The sequence below is a fragment of the Taurulus bubalis genome, assembly GCF_910589615.1.
Source record: "Taurulus bubalis genome assembly, chromosome: 6".
NCBI classification, from domain to species: domain Eukaryota; kingdom Metazoa; phylum Chordata; class Actinopteri; order Perciformes; family Cottidae; genus Taurulus; species Taurulus bubalis.
In genome coordinates, this window is record NC_136594.1 from 22,561,368 (window position 1) to 22,580,513 (window position 19,146).

Below are 19,146 nucleotides of genomic sequence, written 5' to 3' on the forward strand. Positions count from 1 at the left end.
CAATATTATCGTTTTTTTATGTATTAAAACTTGTCAAATGACAACTAAAACAATATCAAAAACATGGTATTAACGGTGCATCTAACATCTTGTTTTCCTGTCCTGTATTCTCTGCTAAGCCTCCTTTGTGTTCTTGTGTTAATGTTGTCACTTAAAGCAGATTTCCCCTCATGCCGGTGTGACCGTGTGGGCTGACTGTGGGTGTTTGTGTTTGTGTCGGCGGCCATCGACTGTGATTCAGCGGGTTGATTGAAGGCGGTTGTGTCTGCATGTGCCTCCACTCTGTGGTCTACTTCTGCCACATGCTGCCAACACTGCTGGAGTCCCTCTTGTGTGTTCCTCTGAATGCTGGTCGCTCCAGGCGCCTGCAAGTGTTTTGCCAATGCCCCAGATATTCCCCTCTGGTTGTAGCATATTTTAAATATTGTTTTAAGAATCCATAAGCTAACTTTTAACCTTCAACTGTGGAGCCGTCTCTTGCCCCTTACTGAGACTGATCAGTTCATTTAGAACCTTGCAATGCAAAACACTGCACTGCAATATATTGCAAAAGTAAAAATAAAAAGCCTACAGTCTGACTTTGGGGAGATTTATAAACCATAATATAAACCACTTCACTTACAGCACAAATACATCTTGATAAAACAGGAAATCAGATATTACGTTCTTTCTGAAACGCCAGATAAATTACCTCGTCTAAGGAGGATGTGAGAAAAAAAAACCTTGAGTCTTCAGGGAGGAGTATTTCATCAATGCCATGGGCTTGAAAAGTCTCAATGTATCTTCCCAGCTGACACAGCTCTTCCCACCCTTTCACTCCGACCTCTTTTTCAACTTTATAAAACACAATCCGTGAACAGTGATGAGCACGAACAAAACTCTCGCTGGAAAAGTAATGTGACTAATACTATGTTCCATTCCAGTCCCTCTGACCACAGTACACCTGTCTGTCTGGTGATGCTCCTCTGGCTCCCGCTGATGACCCACACCTGCCCTCCATCAGGCTCATCTTACATCAAGCCCAAACTTTCATCCATTCATCAGCCGCCGGCTCTAGGGGTAATTTTGTGATTTCATGCAGCTCCTCGAGCTCTAGTTGTTTTGCCTCAGCCAACAACCTTCACCCCCTCTCTGCCTCCAACAAATTCATTTTTATCATCATCCAGTCTTCGTCATTCTGTGAAAATAACAACGCAGCGTGCAAACAGCGTAATGTAGTTGAGTGATTCTGTAATGTGTTTTTGTGAGGCGAATGAGGCCCTTTTGATAGAGCAGCATGGGCGATGCAGCATGGCCTCTCATCTGCACTCTAAACTGAAACTTTTCTCTTGAAGCATCGCCAAATATAAAAACGGAGATCATACAATGCAGAAGTATTTCAGTCATGCGGCCTTGTTGGTGCTCTCTGGCTTCATCTCCTCTCCACTCGATCTTTTCCATTCACGATTAAGTGCATGGTTACATATAAAACTTGGCTCCTGTGTGAGCTTGTTTGCAAAGAGAACAACATTTTTAAAGAGGCCAAATATAAATATAAACTGGAAGATGTGATTCAAAAATGTTATCTGACAAAAGATATCATGCTGCTTTCATCTTTTCAACAAACACGTTTTCTAAATAGTCCAAATTAAATTGAAATGAAAATATTGTTACGGTGTTCAACATTAGAGTGAAATTACATTGCAGATGAGAAAAAGCAACAATTGCCCAGTCATCAAATATTTCTGTCACAGAAATACATATTGATTTATTGAAGTTGTCAATGCTCACAACAGTACGCAACTTATTATTTTCTTCAACGATAAAGCAAAGCGGCTCATGTTTTCTTCTTTTGCTGCATTACGGACAAAAGCAGCAGTTTCACCAGAGTTTCTCATCTGCAAGTTGTGTTTTGGTTAGCAGGTGTGAGGACATTTCTAAAACCGACAAACACACGCCAGAAAAAGGTTGAGAGACTCAAGATGTATACTCAGAGAATAAGACATTTTGTATAACCCTTCATCAACCTATAATTTCACCATTATCATCAGTCATATTGAAAGATGACACAACTTAATTTCAGTCGGGCAACATTACCAACCATTTGCAAAATGGCACTCATTAACATATTTGGCACTTCAGCTCATCCAGACCACAAAGCCCTTCATTTAAATTCCTACTTTAAATTTCAGACATAATCAATACTCTGTCACTGCTTGACAAATAACTATTTTACTTATTCAAGATGTTGAATGTTTCCAGATTGCAATGTAATGCATCTTCTCTTCAGTTGCATTTTTTTATTCTTTCATCACAATGCTAAATGTGAGTCATCTTCACAAGCAGCCTTCCACTGTGAACATTGTGTGTGAAACTGTGTGTGAAATTGACAAAACCTCAAACTTGAACAGCTTATGTGTGAGTTTTATGTTTTTTTGCATTATTATTATGATCATACCGTTGCAAACTCCTAGTGTAACTCATTTGCCAAACGGTGGTACTAGTTTTTAATGGGACAGTTAATCCCAAAATAATAAAATACATATGTATCCTCTTAGGTGTAGTGCTATTTATCAATCTAGATTGAAAGGAAAAGGTTCCTCTATGAAACTGTTCACAACAAGGTCTGTGGATTATTTTGACTAAAGCGTCATGATTGAGACATTGCTGTTGAGTTTTTGGCACTTTGCGCACCAAGAGCAGAGCGCCATATAATCCCATAATATTGGAGAAAAGGCCGACATCTCTACGCCCGGTATTTCCAACACTAGGTAAGTTACACAAAAACAAACTATGCTAATAAATAGCACTACGGGAAAGATGAAAAATGTATTTTGATTTTGGGGGGAACTGTCTTTTTAAGAGATAACAAACAGACAGACAGCAACAGACATATACACAGAGGAACAAAAATAAAGGCTTCAAATATTTTTTTGTAGGCTTCTGCTCTATGATGCTTCGTTAATGTGAAGTCTTTTTTCATTGTTTGAACAACAAATACATTAGAACATGACTCAAAACCGCTAATCTTCCCTGATTGGAAGCCATGTCCTCCACATAAAAGCATCGTTACCATGGAGAAGTCATACAAGCATCTGGTTGAAAGTCATTGCACAAACACTTACATTACTTAGTGCTAAAGAAGAAAAGAAAAAAACACAAGAACAAAAACAAGAATACATGACCAACATCTCAATAGCATCTCTGCAAGTCTTGAAACAAAAACTCTTTTTCATGCCTCTCTTTCCAGTATTCGGCCACTGGCAAGCAACTGCTTGTCAAACTGCACGGATCACCAAAGATATACGTGTGTGTTGACGGGAGTATATTTACAATGTAGTGTTTACTCCACCTATTAGGATGTCATCCAAGACCCGCTGGTATTCAGTGTCGTTATTTTAGAACCTGAATGCCCCCGATAGGACGAGCTCGCTGTCCGTAGCCGCCACGTCACGACCGCACAGGTTGCAAATGTCTCTTGTTTAACATTCATATGTGATCACCCAAGCTGCAACAATCTGCTGGCATACGAGCAGAGCAGAATCATGTGGCGTCCATGGATTGACTTTATGAACTCCGCGTGATTCTCCTCTCTGCTGTTGTCCGCTGCCTGCTTGCGGTTAAGAACAGCAGTGCATTTAGTCTGAACACCTTCAGTATTCAGAAACTAACCCTCTTACTGCTCTCAAACACAGCACTGGCGCAATTGTTAATATATACATTTTTGCCGACAAAAGGAGGATTACAGGATTGTCACTCGTGTGATTATGTTCAACTGAACAAATAGGTTGTATTGAGTGCTTTTATATACGTGCAAAATTCATTTTACAGTACATTTTGAACCAACGGGTTCAGCAAATCAGCCAATTTGACTTCACTGTGAGTTTCCGTTTTTTGAAAATGTGTGTTTTCTATTTTGCAATTGTACATGAGTATACTGAAGAGTGTTTTAAGCCCTGTAGCAGACCGGTATGTAAATCAGTCCTGCTGTGCTTTGACATGATTATGAACGATGGGAAACAACGTTTTAATGCAGGTCGAAGCTGAAAAAAGTCACTTCAGTGAAAATGGTTGATTGGAGCTGATGTGCAGACTGTTCAGAAACAGCATGTGTTCTCGTGCTAATGTCCCATTGACAGTGCTTTATCAAATCCACAGTGATGCATGGTGAAGTCATTTTGATTCCTATTCACTGCGGGGCCATGTTGGACGGCATCATCTCCCCAGACGCTGGCTCCTGCCGAGCCCCTTCAGGCACCATTCTCACACTCACGCTGTCCGTGGTGCTCGGGTTCACGCGGAACTTTCTATTGACCGGGCGCACAGCCCTGAGAAACAGCCTCTTGAAGGTCTCATTGAGGACGATGTAGAGGAACGGGTTGATGCAGCTGTTCACGTACCCCAAGCTGATGGCTATGGTGTAGGCGTAGGAGAAAGCTTCGCTCGGCTTATGCACCCCGAGGTGGACCAGCTGGAGGATGTAGAAAGGGGCCCAGCAGATGAAGAAGGCCAGGCAGATGGCCACTGCCATCCGGGTCACCTTCCTGGTGCGCACCCTCAAACTGCGCGGCGGTAGCGGCGCCACGCTGGTGGACATGTGCTGGAGGATCTTGAAGAACACCAGGCAGATGACGACCAGTGGTATGGCGAACGCCAGGAAGAACTGGTAGAGCGTGTACCAGTATATGTCGGTTACCATGTCAGGCAGAAGGAGGGCGCAGGCCACCAGGCCGTCCGAGAGAGGCATCAGGCCTGCGTACATCCACACGGGGATGATGGTGAGCAACGACAGGCCCCACACCAGGCCTATGACCAGCGAGGCCACGCAGGGCGTGCGGATGTAGTTAAAGCGGATGGGATGGACCGTAGCCAGGTAACGGTCGAGGGTCATCGCAGTGAGGATGTAAGTGCTGACGATCTGGCTGTTGGAGTCGAGTGCCGTGATGACGGTGCACATGGCAGCGCCGAAGTGCCAGGTGCCGTTGCCCAGCAGCTGGTGGATGAGGAACGGCATCCCGAGGAGGAACAGGAGATCGACGATGGACAGATTCAAGATAAAGATGTCCGGAACGGTTTGCTTGGCGTGGCACTTGGTCTTCTTCATGATGGTGTAGATGACAATGCAGTTCCCCAAGATGCCCAGGAAGCAGATGATGCCGAAGATGACGGGGAGGATGGCACTGCAGTGGAGGGCCCCGTCTGCAGCTGGAGACAAGAAGAGGGACGGAGCAGCCGTTGAATATCAAGCACATGCATAAAGTGATGTCATACCCTGCCATACATTGTGTGAAATCACGTTGTATGATATGGAGGCTTTTCATGTAATATCATGTGACAATGTTACATGACACAAAGAGCAAGAGCAGCAGAGTAATACATCAATAATTCTGGATTGTCAGAGGCTTATGATGTGGGCTTATCTATCATCGGAAACCACATTGATCACTGGCACATTGTAACAATCTTGATTTATAGGCTGCTTTATAATTTCAGGTTGGACATGATTGATTACTGTTAAATGTGTGTGTGTGTGTGTGTGTGTGGGTGTGTGTGTGTGTGTGGGTGTGTTTTTGGTTGTTTCAACACAGCGCAGAGCAAAGACATATGAGTATGTGTTTGTAATACTCTAAATCATGTTAGAAGAATAGACCATATCCATGTCTATATATGCAATATGTTTTAAACAAAGTCACAGAAATGTGTAAAAGAAAGCTTGCCAGCCCCAGTCAGTGGCTTGACTCACTATTTTTACATTAATCATTAATCAATTAAGTATAAATCCTGGAGCTTACATCGATTCAATTTGGGGAAAGATTTTATGATCAAAAACTAAATGTGACAGATGATATTAGATCATTTGGGGATGCAACACAAAACAAAATGAGAAAAAATACTTAATTTTATTGTTGTTTTAATTTCATGTTGACTGCCGTTATGGCGCTCATGAACAAGGTATGAATAAATAACGGTCTATAACGTTAACTGGATTACCGTACAACACCGACGCGCTGGCTGCTCGACCTACCTGTTGTAGTCGAATTAAAGTATCCGAGGGAACAATTTGAACCGTTTGTGAAATCCATCGGTAATCCAAAGTGTATCCAAGTTAAAGAAAATAATTGTAAAAAAAAGTATCACCATGTGCGTGCAGGAAAATGCATCTGCGGCATCCTGCAAACGAAATCCTCCACACGTACCCCTCAACTCTCAAAGGGTGAGTCCAAATATCATATGTTGTATAGTTAAATTATTTCCGCGCGAGCTCATTTCCCCTGTCATCCCGCGAGCAGCTCTACGGTCATAAAGCCGCTCCTCGGTGAGGAGGCTGCGAGAGCATCTCCTGGTGTGACGCTCTCAGCGGAGTTGCGACCTGCGAGGCGGGTGTCAGTCAGGCTCAGCACTGTATGACCCGCAGCCTGTCGGATACGGTCCTAGAATGTGTGTGTGTGTGTGTGTGTGTGTGTGTGTGTGTGTGTGTGTGTGTGTGTGTGTGTGTGTGTGTGCGTGCGTGATGCGTTAAAGTGCGTCCAAATGTATTATTTAACTTGTTTTTGTGGATGTGCAGCAAATGCAATGAAAACAGCCATGAAATAAATATAGAAATGAAGAGCGCGTGGCCTTATATGTTGAACTGTGCGCCCTGTGGGGTTAGAATAACTGTGTGACGCACGCGCAAAGAGCGCAAATCAAGAAAAAGTGTTTTCCGGCATTGGACGAAGCCTTCACGTGTCCTGCCTCGACAGGCAATAGCCCGTGCTAGTGTGTGGGCTTTTCGAGAAGCAGACAATGAGCAACAGGTGTTTTCACTTAGCGACTAATTAATCCACAACTCCCTTGTAAGTTCCTGTCAGGTTTGAGCCGCTTGAACAGGTCATTTCCCGCTGTGAAAACATGGACGACACTGCGCCTCCCTTAAGTGCACTTTATGGGCACATGGCTCGGTTTCTATAGGTGCAGCAGCACGCGCCGTTGCTGGTCTTTGGCGGTGCTCGACCTGACATTGTCTGACATTTTCCACGATGAGCCACAAGATGGCGGCGCTTCCTCCCATCCGGAGTCCTCGCACGTCTCTCATTAAAGTTGAATGTGGCGGCTTGAGGCTCATGAATATGCCCCCTGAAGACCACTGCACGTATGCATCCAAGCATTGTGTGAGTTTGTCAACTTGGTGCAGTTGGTGACATGGACTATTCTAAAGGTCAAAACGTGGCTGAAGGTGGAGGATTTAAACTGTGTGTGTGTGTGTGTCCACGCGCTACACAGGGAACATTTTGACATCCTTGGGAGTTAGCGTCTGTTGTAAAGAAAACTAAGGAGCCGTGCATTAATGCTTGTGCATCTTAAACCGTGCTTGTTACTAATATGATCACAAGATACTACACAACTATAACAGAGAATGAAAAACTAGCGAAACTCTCCAGAATTAAAGGGCCAGGATGCAGCATTTAGGGGAATCTGTTTGTTGGAATGGAATATGATATTAATAGGTATGTTTAATTAAGTGTATAATCACCTGAAAATACGTGTTGTAGTGTTTCAGTCTAGGATGTCCTTCCAGTGGATTCAGCTCTGCTCACTCTTCCTGAATGTTCTACGGATGAATAGTGGTTCTCTCTCATCCTTTAACTCTGTTGTGATGTTTCAGGAGGCAGCTCTCCCTGGAGGTCGCCGTCATGCTGAGACTGCAGGAGCAAACAAGCGGATCAGTGGGGCCGTCAGCACCCGTGTCATACTGGACTGGTACGATCTGGGCCAGGAGCTGATCCTGGTGCTGGAGAGACCGGTTTCACTACATCAAATGCAACGGAGGCTCCTTACCAGAGTAGGGGGCCTTCAAAGTAAGCAGCTGGAGGATCCTTCTGTGTTTTTAACTTTTTACTTCAGGGATTTATTTTACAATTGAGGGTTTATTTTCCTAGTTTTGGCCATTGTTTCGATTGATTATGATTATAGAAACTGCAGTTGTAGTCAGCTCAGAGTCACAGGCATGAACACATGTCAAACCCACCCTCCTCTCTGATCCCTCATCTCTCTTTTTGTCTGTCAGATCATTCTTAAGCAGCTGGTGGATGCAGCAGTTGACCTTCAGGAGAAACACATTTTTCACCGGGACATTAAGAGGGAAAATATATTGATCGAGACCGGCTCGGACGTCCCGCACGTTCACGTTATTGATTTTGGACTGAGCCGCTTCGTCAAGAAAGGGGCTTTGCTTGCACCGCCAATACTAGGGTAAGACAACTTTACTCTTGCTCTCCACCCATCTGTAACTTTACCGTGAAACAAAGCTCCTCGGTGTCTTATTATTATGTCTGTATATTCTAGGTACCTCTGCCCACGCTCCTACAGAGGGGTACAGCTCTCAAGTGTACCACACGGTGTGGTAGATGGGAGTGGTCCTGTTTGAAACAGTCCAAACTGGTGAATATTTTGAGACCAGCAAGGTCATGCAACAGTCGCTGACAATCAGCGAGACCCTGTCCGAAAGAAAGAAAAAACATTCTCACAAACATCTCAGTAGACACAAATCTGTTCATTTGAGTTTTCCCATTCTGATGGATCACTGGAGCGTCGCCCTCACCTTTCTTCTCCTCCGCTCGCTCCAGATTACCAGGATTTCTTGCGTGCGTGTTTCATTGAAGACTCCAAACAGCGTCCATCCCTGACACAGATCAGGCTTCACCCATGGCGAACTAAACACACACTCGCACTATGTTGTTACATTTGGAACAAGAGAGGCACCATTCCTGACGCGCTACTACATTCTCAATATATATTCTTTTTTTTTTTTTCTTCCAATGACTTTTCAGTCGCAGAAATACGACAATCATTAAAGATGCTCCCTCTTTGACGAACAGGAGAACGTGAGGAGCTTCGGTTAGTCATCTTCAGGGACTCAAGGATTCAAGATGCATTTATTGTAATTCTGCAACACATAATTATGCCACACAAGATTCATCTGATTGAAGTGATTTACTCCATTATAGTGAAAGACACATGGTATATGAATAAATAATCTTGTCAGAAATTATCTTAAAAAAAAGAAATTGTGAGTGAATCAGGATTTGTTGATAAAGGACACATGGTGGTCACTTTTCATCGAACCTTTTAGGCTTGAATAAAAGTGTTTTAGCTGCGGGCAAATAAAGGCAAAATAGCCTAAACAATTCCAAGATAATTTCTGTCAATATTATTTATTTATATACCATGTGTCTTTCACTATAATGGTTTCTGTATTTTAATTGTATATAACATTTCCATTAATGTGTAATACAATGTGTTTTAAATACACAATAACAGGTTTATGCCTTTAGCATAAATGAATAAAATTGGTTTCAAATTCATAATCAGGTTTAAGTATTCAGTATTAATACACCTTACATGTTTGATAAGAATCAGATTCATGCAATAAACTCAATTTACAAAAAATGCATAAAGTGTATGTACATTTTATTAATAAACCTAATGTATTTTAAAATTGATATCCAGGTGTAAAATAGAAAAATCCATTCACCCCACACTTAGAACAATATCTAACTACTACGGTGTACAATTAAGCAATAAGGTACGAGAGGCAGTACTGTGTCGTGCAATAATGTACTGTTCAAGGGTGTTGTTAGGCCCGCGGAGGGCCGGCAAACCCTTGAACTGTACATTATCAGGGCTCTCAAGTTTTTAAGACAGGTAACAGGTATCCAACCCTCACCTATGGTCACGAACTCTGGGTCGTGACCGAAAGAATGAGATCTCGGATACAAGCGGCCGAAATGAGCTTCCTTCGCAGGGTGGCCGGGCTCACCCTTAGAGATAGGGTAAGGAGCTCGGACATCAGGAGGGAGCTTGGAGTCGAGTCGCTGCTCCTTCGTGTCGAAAGGAGTCAGCTGAGGTGGTTCGGGCATCTAGTCAGGACGCCTCCTGGACGCCTCCCATTAGAGGTTTTCCAGGCACGTCCAACTGGTAGGAGACCCCGGGGAAGACCGAGGACACGCTGGAGGGATTATATCTCCCGGCTGGCCTTGGAACGCCTCGGGATCCCCCAGAATGAGCTGGAAAGTGTTGCGGGTGAGAGGGGAGCCTGGGTCGGCCTGCTGAACCTGCTGCCACCGCGACCCGACCCCGGATAAGCGGCTGATAATGGATGGATGCTTCCAGCAGGCTTGTTTGGCCAGCCCTGTCATGAGCGCATCAACAGACCTTCTTCACTGCCATTGCTCCTCGGGCTCTAAGCCACGTGAAACCCTGACAACCAGCCATTGCAAAACTTGGAAATGCCATAGCAAGTGATATGGTCACTGCAGTGATCAAATAGAAAAATAAAACCGACTAGCAATTACAACTGGTGTAATTAGCCATTGTAAACACAGAGCATATGCAGTGACAGGTCGACACGCTGATAGTCTCATTAAATTGTTATGCGTGTATGTAATCAAACAGTTTCCAGAGTCAAGTGGGGGGTGAATTTGAAATACGTCCATTACCTTCTGGATTTTTGTGCCTAGCAGGTGTCAACCCGTTTTAATTGTGGGTCAATTAAAGTGCTTCAACACAGCGACACTTCTATGTGCTCAGGGGAAAACCTAAAAGCTCGAGCTGGTTGAAAATTCCTCAGCTTGTTTTAAGTGAGCTTTTTCCACTCTCACTACAGGATGTTTTGTGCAATCAGACTCGTGTGACAGTTTTTCAGATTGCACTTTTTCAAATGCTTCCTGTCCAGTAAAAAACATCTATCTTTCAAATTTGGTGATATAGAATTGTTCTGATAAACTGAAAGAGCAATTGTTTCTTCATGGGTTGAGAACAGGCTCCTAATTCTTCAGCTAAATAAACTATTTGAATAAGTGGATATGTCAAATAAGATACATATTTTTTTGTATTAGCTGATTTACTCTACAATCTTCCTTGTACCTCTATACTGGATCCCTGCTAGGTCATATGACTTGGTCTCAAAGATTCTGCAGGCTGCTAAAACTATTATGTTGTTCACGTCATAGTCAGGTATTATTCTGCCCAAATATTATGATTTAGGAGATTATCTGCTTATCCCAGTTAAATCACTTACTATTTGCAACCAGATGGCCATGAATCTAAGGAATTAGGAGCCTCATTTTAAGGATTGAGTGACAGTTTTTGTAAAAGTTTCTTTCTCAAATGGGTTATATATATTTCTCTGTGGGTGGCTCTGTTTTTGGAGCTTTCTTTAGCGCTCAGAAAACAACTCTGTATTTTGATTGACCCCTCTTGTTGCTGTGTTTGTGTGAGATTGGCAACATTTGGAAAAAGACTGTCTTTTAAAAAAAATCATAAATCAAAGAAGACGGCGATTGCCTTATTCTATCTGTTATATTAACCGTTATCGCTGCACCTCCAATGCAAAACAACAATTTACAATATTCTGCCCCATTTTTTAAATAATGTTGTATTTGGTGCAATGTAGGTTTTTGTTGTTTGGTCCCTCCGCATGTAAAAGGACACCACTGACACTAGTTCCTGAACAGGTCTTTCCTCTCTTGTGTCGTTATCTAATTAACAACAGTGTGCAGTAATTGGTCTAAGAAGGCGCCAATCACAGCGTTTCCTTCCTCCACATGTCTTGTTTGTGTTGTCTGTGCGCGGCAACATGTACGAGTCAATTTAAATACCGCGAGGTTGACAGTACAGCTGCACTTTACTCAACTGGTTCAGACCTCAAACGCCATCCAGTCTTTGCTTATATCTAAAAAGCAGGTTTTATTCTCCATGGAGGCCCAAACTATTTTCGACTTTACTGCGAGCACCGACGAGGAACTGGGTTTCAAATGTGGAACCGTAATTAAGGTGAGACTTAAAATGTTGCATCTTAAGCTTTGAAAGCAACTTTTATTTACTCTTGTTGTCATCATTTAATGTTAGCATCCCAGTTAAAAGTGTATACTGTCTCCAACTCATGATTAATTATATAATCTGCTCTTGCTTGTTCTGCTCTACTTATACGTACATTTTTTATTTGAATATATATATATATATATCAACTGCTTTTAACTCCAATATGTCAGATATGTTGAACTGCAAGTTGTACTTTGATGCACGTGCAGTAGGCTTTATTTAAACAACCTTTTTTTACACAGAGTAAAAAATACATAGTAGGATAGATGGAGTGTCGGGCTTTGAAACTAATTTTACATCGTGGCCAAACGGTGCAATTATATCTTCTGGGTCCGTCACTCACTGGCTCAGGCTCAAAGACTTTTCCCTCTGCTCATAAAAGCTGTAAAATCTATACTCAACAAAGGACTCTCATTTAGCCACATAAACAAAGTCACTCTCTCGCCTCTAGTTCAGAATGCAGCAGCTCGGCTTCTCACCGGTTTTAACAGACAACATCACATCACCCCAGTCCTGGCTTCTCTTCACTGGCTCCCTCTTTGTTTTATTATGGATTTTAAGATTTTATTGATCACTTTTAAAGCACCTATGGGTCTGGCACCAACATATATAGAGGGAATGTTGACCCCTTATGAGCCAGCTGGCAGCTCGATCATCAGGTTGGGGCCCTTCAGGCTGTTCCAAAGTCGAGACTGAAAACTAAAGGTGACCGTGCTTTTGCCATCAGGGCCCCTCCTGCCTGAGGTGACAAGGCTCACAGAATCAGTAATCTCTCTTACATCACTTCTTCAAACCCATTTCTTTTCATGAAACCCAATCAAAAAAGAATTGACTTCGATACGACTGAACCAGAGGTGCAAAATTGATTTCAGGGCTGCCGCGCTCTATTTGAGGGTCACAACGTTCAACTCAAATCAGTTATGACAAAAGGAGTTAGTTTGGAAGAGTGATCCATCCATCCAATACACTTCTGACTTTGATTTAAATTGTAGAAACACATTTTCTTTGTAAAGAAAATAGTAGTAATAACCAAAAACTGATTTTGTTTTGTTGTTGCTACTTTGTTGGAGCCACCAAAACAGGACCAACTGGAAACCTTAACCCTCTGCACAAATATGCCAAAACTGCATCAGCCCTACACTTTTCTCTCAAGTATCTTGCCTGGAGGATGGGTGATGCTGTGACACGTAACAACAAACAGTCAGAAATACACACGGCCGAGCATCTCTGTGTGATTCACTTTACAACCAGAGACACCCGCAGCCAGCAAGCCAACTCATCTCCAGCCGTCACTGCGTCTGTTAGTCGGGAAATGATGACCGCTGAATTCATTCGAGCTGACAAAACTCTTAATTTGAAGCTATTAAAGGGAGCTACTTGAGAAAAGCACCAGACTGAATGTGTGTGCGTGTGTGTGTGTGTGTGTGTGTGTGTGTGTGTGTGTGTGTGTGTGTGTGTGTGTGTGGTACATATTTTGTTCATGTGTGCTTTTGATGCCGCAACAACTAATGAGCTTATAATAGCAGATCCCACTGTGGCCCTGATGTAAGCTGGTAAGCAGGCCGTATTTCTGCGATGGAGGGAGAACAGAGGTAGAAGTCAGTGGAAGAAAAAAAAGAGAGAATATGTTGAGAATGTAGAGAGTAGCGCGTCAGGAATGTTGCCTCTCTTGTTCCAAATGTAACAACATAGTACGTGTGTCGTTCGGTTGTCCTTCCTGGATTCATTGTGCGGCTTGGTTTGGTTTTTGCAACAGACCTTTTTTTGTTTTTACTATGACGGTCTGCCGATATGAGTACTGATCACGTTAGGCCACTTGACACTCCTGTGAAACTGTAGAAAAGATCTGCACTTAAATGCCTCTTTTTATATTTATAGTTTTCCTCAATAAAAATAATGAATTGTGCTTAGGGGTGGGTTTTTTCAGTCCTCATACCAACAAGATTCACTCCGTCCTAAAAATAGTTAGTCCCAGTCTTAGCTGCAATATTTAAAAAAGAACTAGATCATTATATCCCACAAAAAAGCTACTAAAACCAACGCCTGAGGCGCCGCAGCACAGCACAGGAGGACATACATCCCTGATGGCAAATTAAACCTCCCCAACAAGTGTAAATGGGTTGCCAAAACCGTGAATAGCATTGCCTATACAGTACACACACACACACACACACACACACACACACACACACACACACACACACACACACACACACACAGCCTCACAAACACACTCACACACACACACACACACTTGGACTTCCATGGCAAAATGAATAAGGAACTCTCTGCTGAGACCACTTAGACCTCCGACAAGTAAATAGCATTGCCTTCACACACACACACACACACACACACACACACACACACACACACACACACACACACACACGCACACACACACACACACACACACACGCGCACACACATTCAGTCTGGTGCTTTTCTCAAGTAGCTCCCTTTAATAGCTTCAAATTAAGAGTTTTGTCAGCTCGAATGAATTCAGCGGTCATCATTTCCCGACTAACAGACGCAGTGACGGCTGGAGATGAGTTGGCTTGCTTGCTGCGGGTGTCTCTGGTTGTAAAGTGAATCACACAGAGATGCTCGGCCGTGTGTATTTCTGACTGTTTGTTGTTACGTGTCACAGCATCACCCATCCTCCAGGCAAGATACTTGAGAGAAAAGTGTAGGGCTGATGCAGTTTTGGCATATTTGTGCAGAGGGTTAAGGTTTCCAGTTGGTCCTGTTTTGGTGGCTCCAACAAAGTAGCAACAACAAAACAAAATCAGTTTTTGGTTATTACTACTATTTTTTTACGAAGAAAATGTGTTTCTACAATTTAAATCAAAGTCAGAAGTGTATTGGATGGATGGATCACTCTTCCAAACTAACTCCTTTTGTCATAACTGATTTGAGTTGAACGTTGTGACCCTCAAATAGAGCGCCGTGTCGCAAATAGTGTCACAAATACTTTGACCTCCATGGCAAAATGAATAAGGAACTCTCTGCTGAGACCACTTAGGCCTCCGAAAAGTGTCTTCAACAAACGGTTCGGAGTTATGAAAGGGGACGGGGCTAAAGTGTAAGGGGCGGGGCTAACGTGTCAGGGGCGGGCTAAAGTGTAAAGGGGCGTGGCAAACCTTCCCTAATGAAAAGCTTTGAAGCCCTGAGTTTGGTGTTTTCACCATCTTGGATTAGGACTTTCGCCATCTTGGCTTTTTTGCAACCTATGAATGGAAGCGACCATATTTGGACGGTGGAGGAGTTACGTAGAGACACTTTACACGTCTCTGGTTGGGTAGCAACCTGTCAATCACAAGGTAGCCCCGCCCTAAAGCATACTCCGCTTTATGGTCTGTTTTTCTCTAAATGGAACCAGGATTTACTGAACAAACATCATGCTGTATAGAAGAAGACTTGAAACTTGAGATTGAGACCATAAACACATTGTGACCGTGTAAAATTATCGTGATCTCAGTAATTACAATCTATGCCATAATGGAGCAGCCCTAAGTAAACTGTTTGTATGGGGAGAAAATGCTTCAAAATCAATTTCTGGCAAGTATCAGTTGGATCACAGTCGGGGGAATCGATTTATTCCTCCGCTCTGACAGCCACATGGCCTCTTCTGTCCTTCAGGCGACATCTAAAATATATATAAAAATATACCAAGGAGGAAGGTAAGTGCATTTGACTTCCAATTTTCTAACAGTTTTCTTTTTACTGAGAAAGTGAGGGAGGAAATATGATGCCTTTGAGCTCTTGCATCTGAAGATTTTGTCCTATTTTTGGCTCGCCAACAGAGGAGCAGAGGAGTTAGTGAATGGACAGAAGTATAGTCAAGGGTGGGGAGCGATTAGTGAAAAACAAAACATCTTCAGTTGATTGAAAACCAGGTGCCTCCTTGTCTCTTTATGCTTATCTACATATTCCCAGCCTCAGTCCTCTCCCGCTTTCATTATCTGCAAGCACCCAAAACATACATCATAGTCACCTCCATGTTGCCATCAATGCCGACGCTATTGAGCTTTCGATTACAGAGGACACCATTAAAGATGGCTGCTGCATCCATGAAGAGGCTCAAGTTCTGGGAGATGGTTTATTTAACAAAAAATGAATGTCGATTGAGCCAAAAAAAAGAAAAGAATGAAAATAAAAAAAGTGGTTTGGAGAAAAGACTTTATTACTTCTGCTATTTATTCTTTCATAGCTGGATGAGCCCGAGAACCCAGAGTTGTCTGGTTATCAGCACAAGTAAGTTTATTATTCTTCCCAGCACAGTTCTGGAAAAATCAATTGCTTGTTTGGTAACGTGGGCAGCAGAGCTGTTTACTGCACGGCCAAAGGAAGGAGTGAATCATCAAGGAAAGGAAGAGAGGCGTCCTTTGGGTAGCATAGTTTTGGGGGAGAGCATCGCACACTGTGGATATTAGGAAAGGTAACACGATAGGGATGCATAGAACAACCAGATCAGTATTATTTTGTGAATGTCAGTCATTTGAGCGTTTTCTGGGGAAGAAATATCCAATTACTTGTGGCGACGCACGAGCCTGTAACAAAGACTGCAGTCACGAAAATACTTTGGCAAAGGTATCATTTTCTTTGGGTCTTAAGTGCTGCACGCCAGGTCCAATCGTGTGCTCTACTAGAAACGGAAATCATTTTCTGTCTTGTCAAATACTTCTTTGCAGACACTGGGAACCGTTTCGTTGCAGGGATGGAGACTAGGGTTTTGAGTTTGCTGCACTTTTAAGTGTTAAACTCTTGATTAATAGCAACTAGGAATGTTTTTCTTCCTGAACTATTCAGAAGACGAATACTCCAACAGTTTTAGCCAAAACATCTGAAACTTCAGTCATTTATGAGGGGGAGCTGTAGCTCATGGGGAGAGGGGAGTGGTCTTCCTGTAGATGCAGAGAATAATTTCCCCACTGTGGGATTACTGTGGGGTGTTAATAAAGGATTATAAAAACAAATTAAAAACACGCATGCAGGCTTGAACATTGAAGAATACCTATTTTGTCATTTCGGCACTAATTGCAGGGGTGTAGTGGTGTCTTTTTAGGTGTGTATGTTGTGCCTTTAAGTCATTTTGAATCACACATTTGGGACCCTTCTTTGTTCAGACGTTGGTTTGAAAAAGTATATTTTATTATGTCATCTTTATTTTACATTCACGTTTTCTTTAAACGAAGCAAACTGAAGGAGAATGATGATGATCGTCATGTCAAAAATATTGACAGTGTCTCAAACATCGATAATAATCATTGCACACTGTGGACATTGATGAGTGTCATCCTGACATCTCTTCAAAGATTTATATCTTTAGATGCTCGCACACGAGAAAGTGACTGGGTGATTCACCATGTAGTTTGGCTGTGTGGTGAAGCGGGTTTTTGTGTGTGTGTGTGTGTGTGTGTGTGTGTGTGTGTGTGTGTGTGTGTGTGTGTGTGTGTGTGTGTGTGTGTGTTGACAAGAAAGAAAATGGAGACTTCTGTAAGTGGTTCCTCCTCTTTTGGCTCCCTTCTGCCATTGATCATCACTCCTTTTTGATATATTCAAGTTCCAATAGTTTGCTGTGGTTGTGTGCTTTCATGTGTTCAGCATTCTGCTCAGTCACACAAGCCCTGAGAGGAAGCTGGACACCCCGGCATCCATTGAAAAAGTAATTCATGCGAGTCCACATCATCACAAAAACTCAAAGGCAGTGTCCCATTTTAAGACAATGATTAATAATTCGCCGGAGTCTTGCTTTGGAATCAAGCCACTCATTCTTGCAGGATCAGCTATTTTTAATTGCAGGTCGAAAGCAACAGAGATATGCTCTCATATTAAACTGTGCAGCTGTTTGCATCGACTCTGAGCAGGCTTGCGTTTACACACAATAGATTATTTCCCCTTCAAGTGTCAAACAGTTTTTGGTTCATTATGAAACTGTGGTGGACTTTGGCAGCCTGCCACAGTCTAGGTGATTAATGGGAAACACTGCACAGATTATGACCAATTTTTTTTTAATTATTATTGGACCCATTTTTCACCAGCCAGATATCTTCCGAATACTCTGACACTAAAATGAAACTTTTCAGACAGACAATTCATGAGTAAATTCCAGAGAGGAAATGTACGTGTTTCAAACCACGGAAGGAGACTGATGAGTCATCTTTCACAGGAAGCAACAATCATCATGCAATTCTGTGTGCTTTTTTGGCACACAATCTTTTTCTGATCAACTGTTAACTATTTCACAGAGGTTCTGTATTTATTCAGAGGGGATTTGAGGGGTCAGATGGGTTTGTTGTCACTCGTTGCCTTTTGCAGATTGTATTCAAGGAAAGAGGGAGGTTGAGCTTCAGTAAAAGCCTCAGGGCTTATTTCTGCTCTTTGGAACAAATAGATGCACATGTGAATATGATTTGGAAAACATTGCCTTAGATGAACACCCACCACTTCAACCGTAGAACAAAATGTGTGTTTTACTGATCCATTATTCTCCCGTGCTCCGAGTGGTCACAACTTACATCTCTTGTTTCACTGATCACTCCCTCGGTGCAAGAGCTTTCCTGCCGAGCGAGAATGCATGAAGCGTTAATAACTTGGATGTTGAGTGTTGACATACAAAATAGATTGATTTGACTTTTACAAATAAGGCTTCTCTCAGTGTTTCGAGGTGATATTCTGCCATTTCTGTCTGTTTAAATTGTGCACTAATGGTAATTCTGTATAGTCCTTTAACTCCTTTAAATTGTATCGTAAATCCTACATGTATCAGGTTGTCTCTATGTGTTCAATGGGGAGCCTCAGGCTGCCCTCAGGCCATACACCCCCGCCTGCATTGCTGTATTCATTTATTTTTGTGAACGCAATCTTTTATGTCATTCTCACCCACACAACATGTTTACCTTCTTGGTTTGAGACAATATCTGGTTGGGAGTTCAGGGACTGAAGAAAAAGACCCTCAGTTTGTTTTCTTTATTTTCTTCAGGCTATACAGAGCCCAGACTTTTATCCTTTGCCTTCTTGTCTCACACGCACTCACCAAAACAACATGACATCAACAACAGTAGTGATTTAAACTCCCATAAGGGGACCTGGATGGTAATAGCTGACTGCTGTGATTCTTCAAAATAGAATTTTTTTGGCCGTGCGATATTAGAGTTCAGTCAGTTTTTGACAGCGCCACTGGACGTCTTATGTGAATAAAAACAATCCAACTGTTTTCTCTTGATTGCAGTGTGTTTCTCTTATTTTCTCTGTCATCTTGGCAGATTTTGAATGACAATCATGACAGCGACTGGTGCAAAG

At 42.5% G+C, this 19,146-nt stretch overlaps 1 protein-coding gene across 1 annotated transcript; it reads right to left on the bottom strand.

Annotated features, from left to right (window-relative positions):
- Positions 1–4,168: 4,168 nt before the first annotated feature.
- mchr1a (melanin-concentrating hormone receptor 1a) lies at positions 4,169–6,074 on the bottom strand (the record flags this gene model as incomplete). The annotated part of the gene is made up of 2 exons (XM_079219238.1): positions 4,169–5,178; positions 6,005–6,074. Coding segments are annotated over 2 exons (1,080 nt in total), but the record flags the coding sequence as incomplete, so codon positions are not given.
- Positions 6,075–19,146: the final 13,072 nt, after the last annotated feature.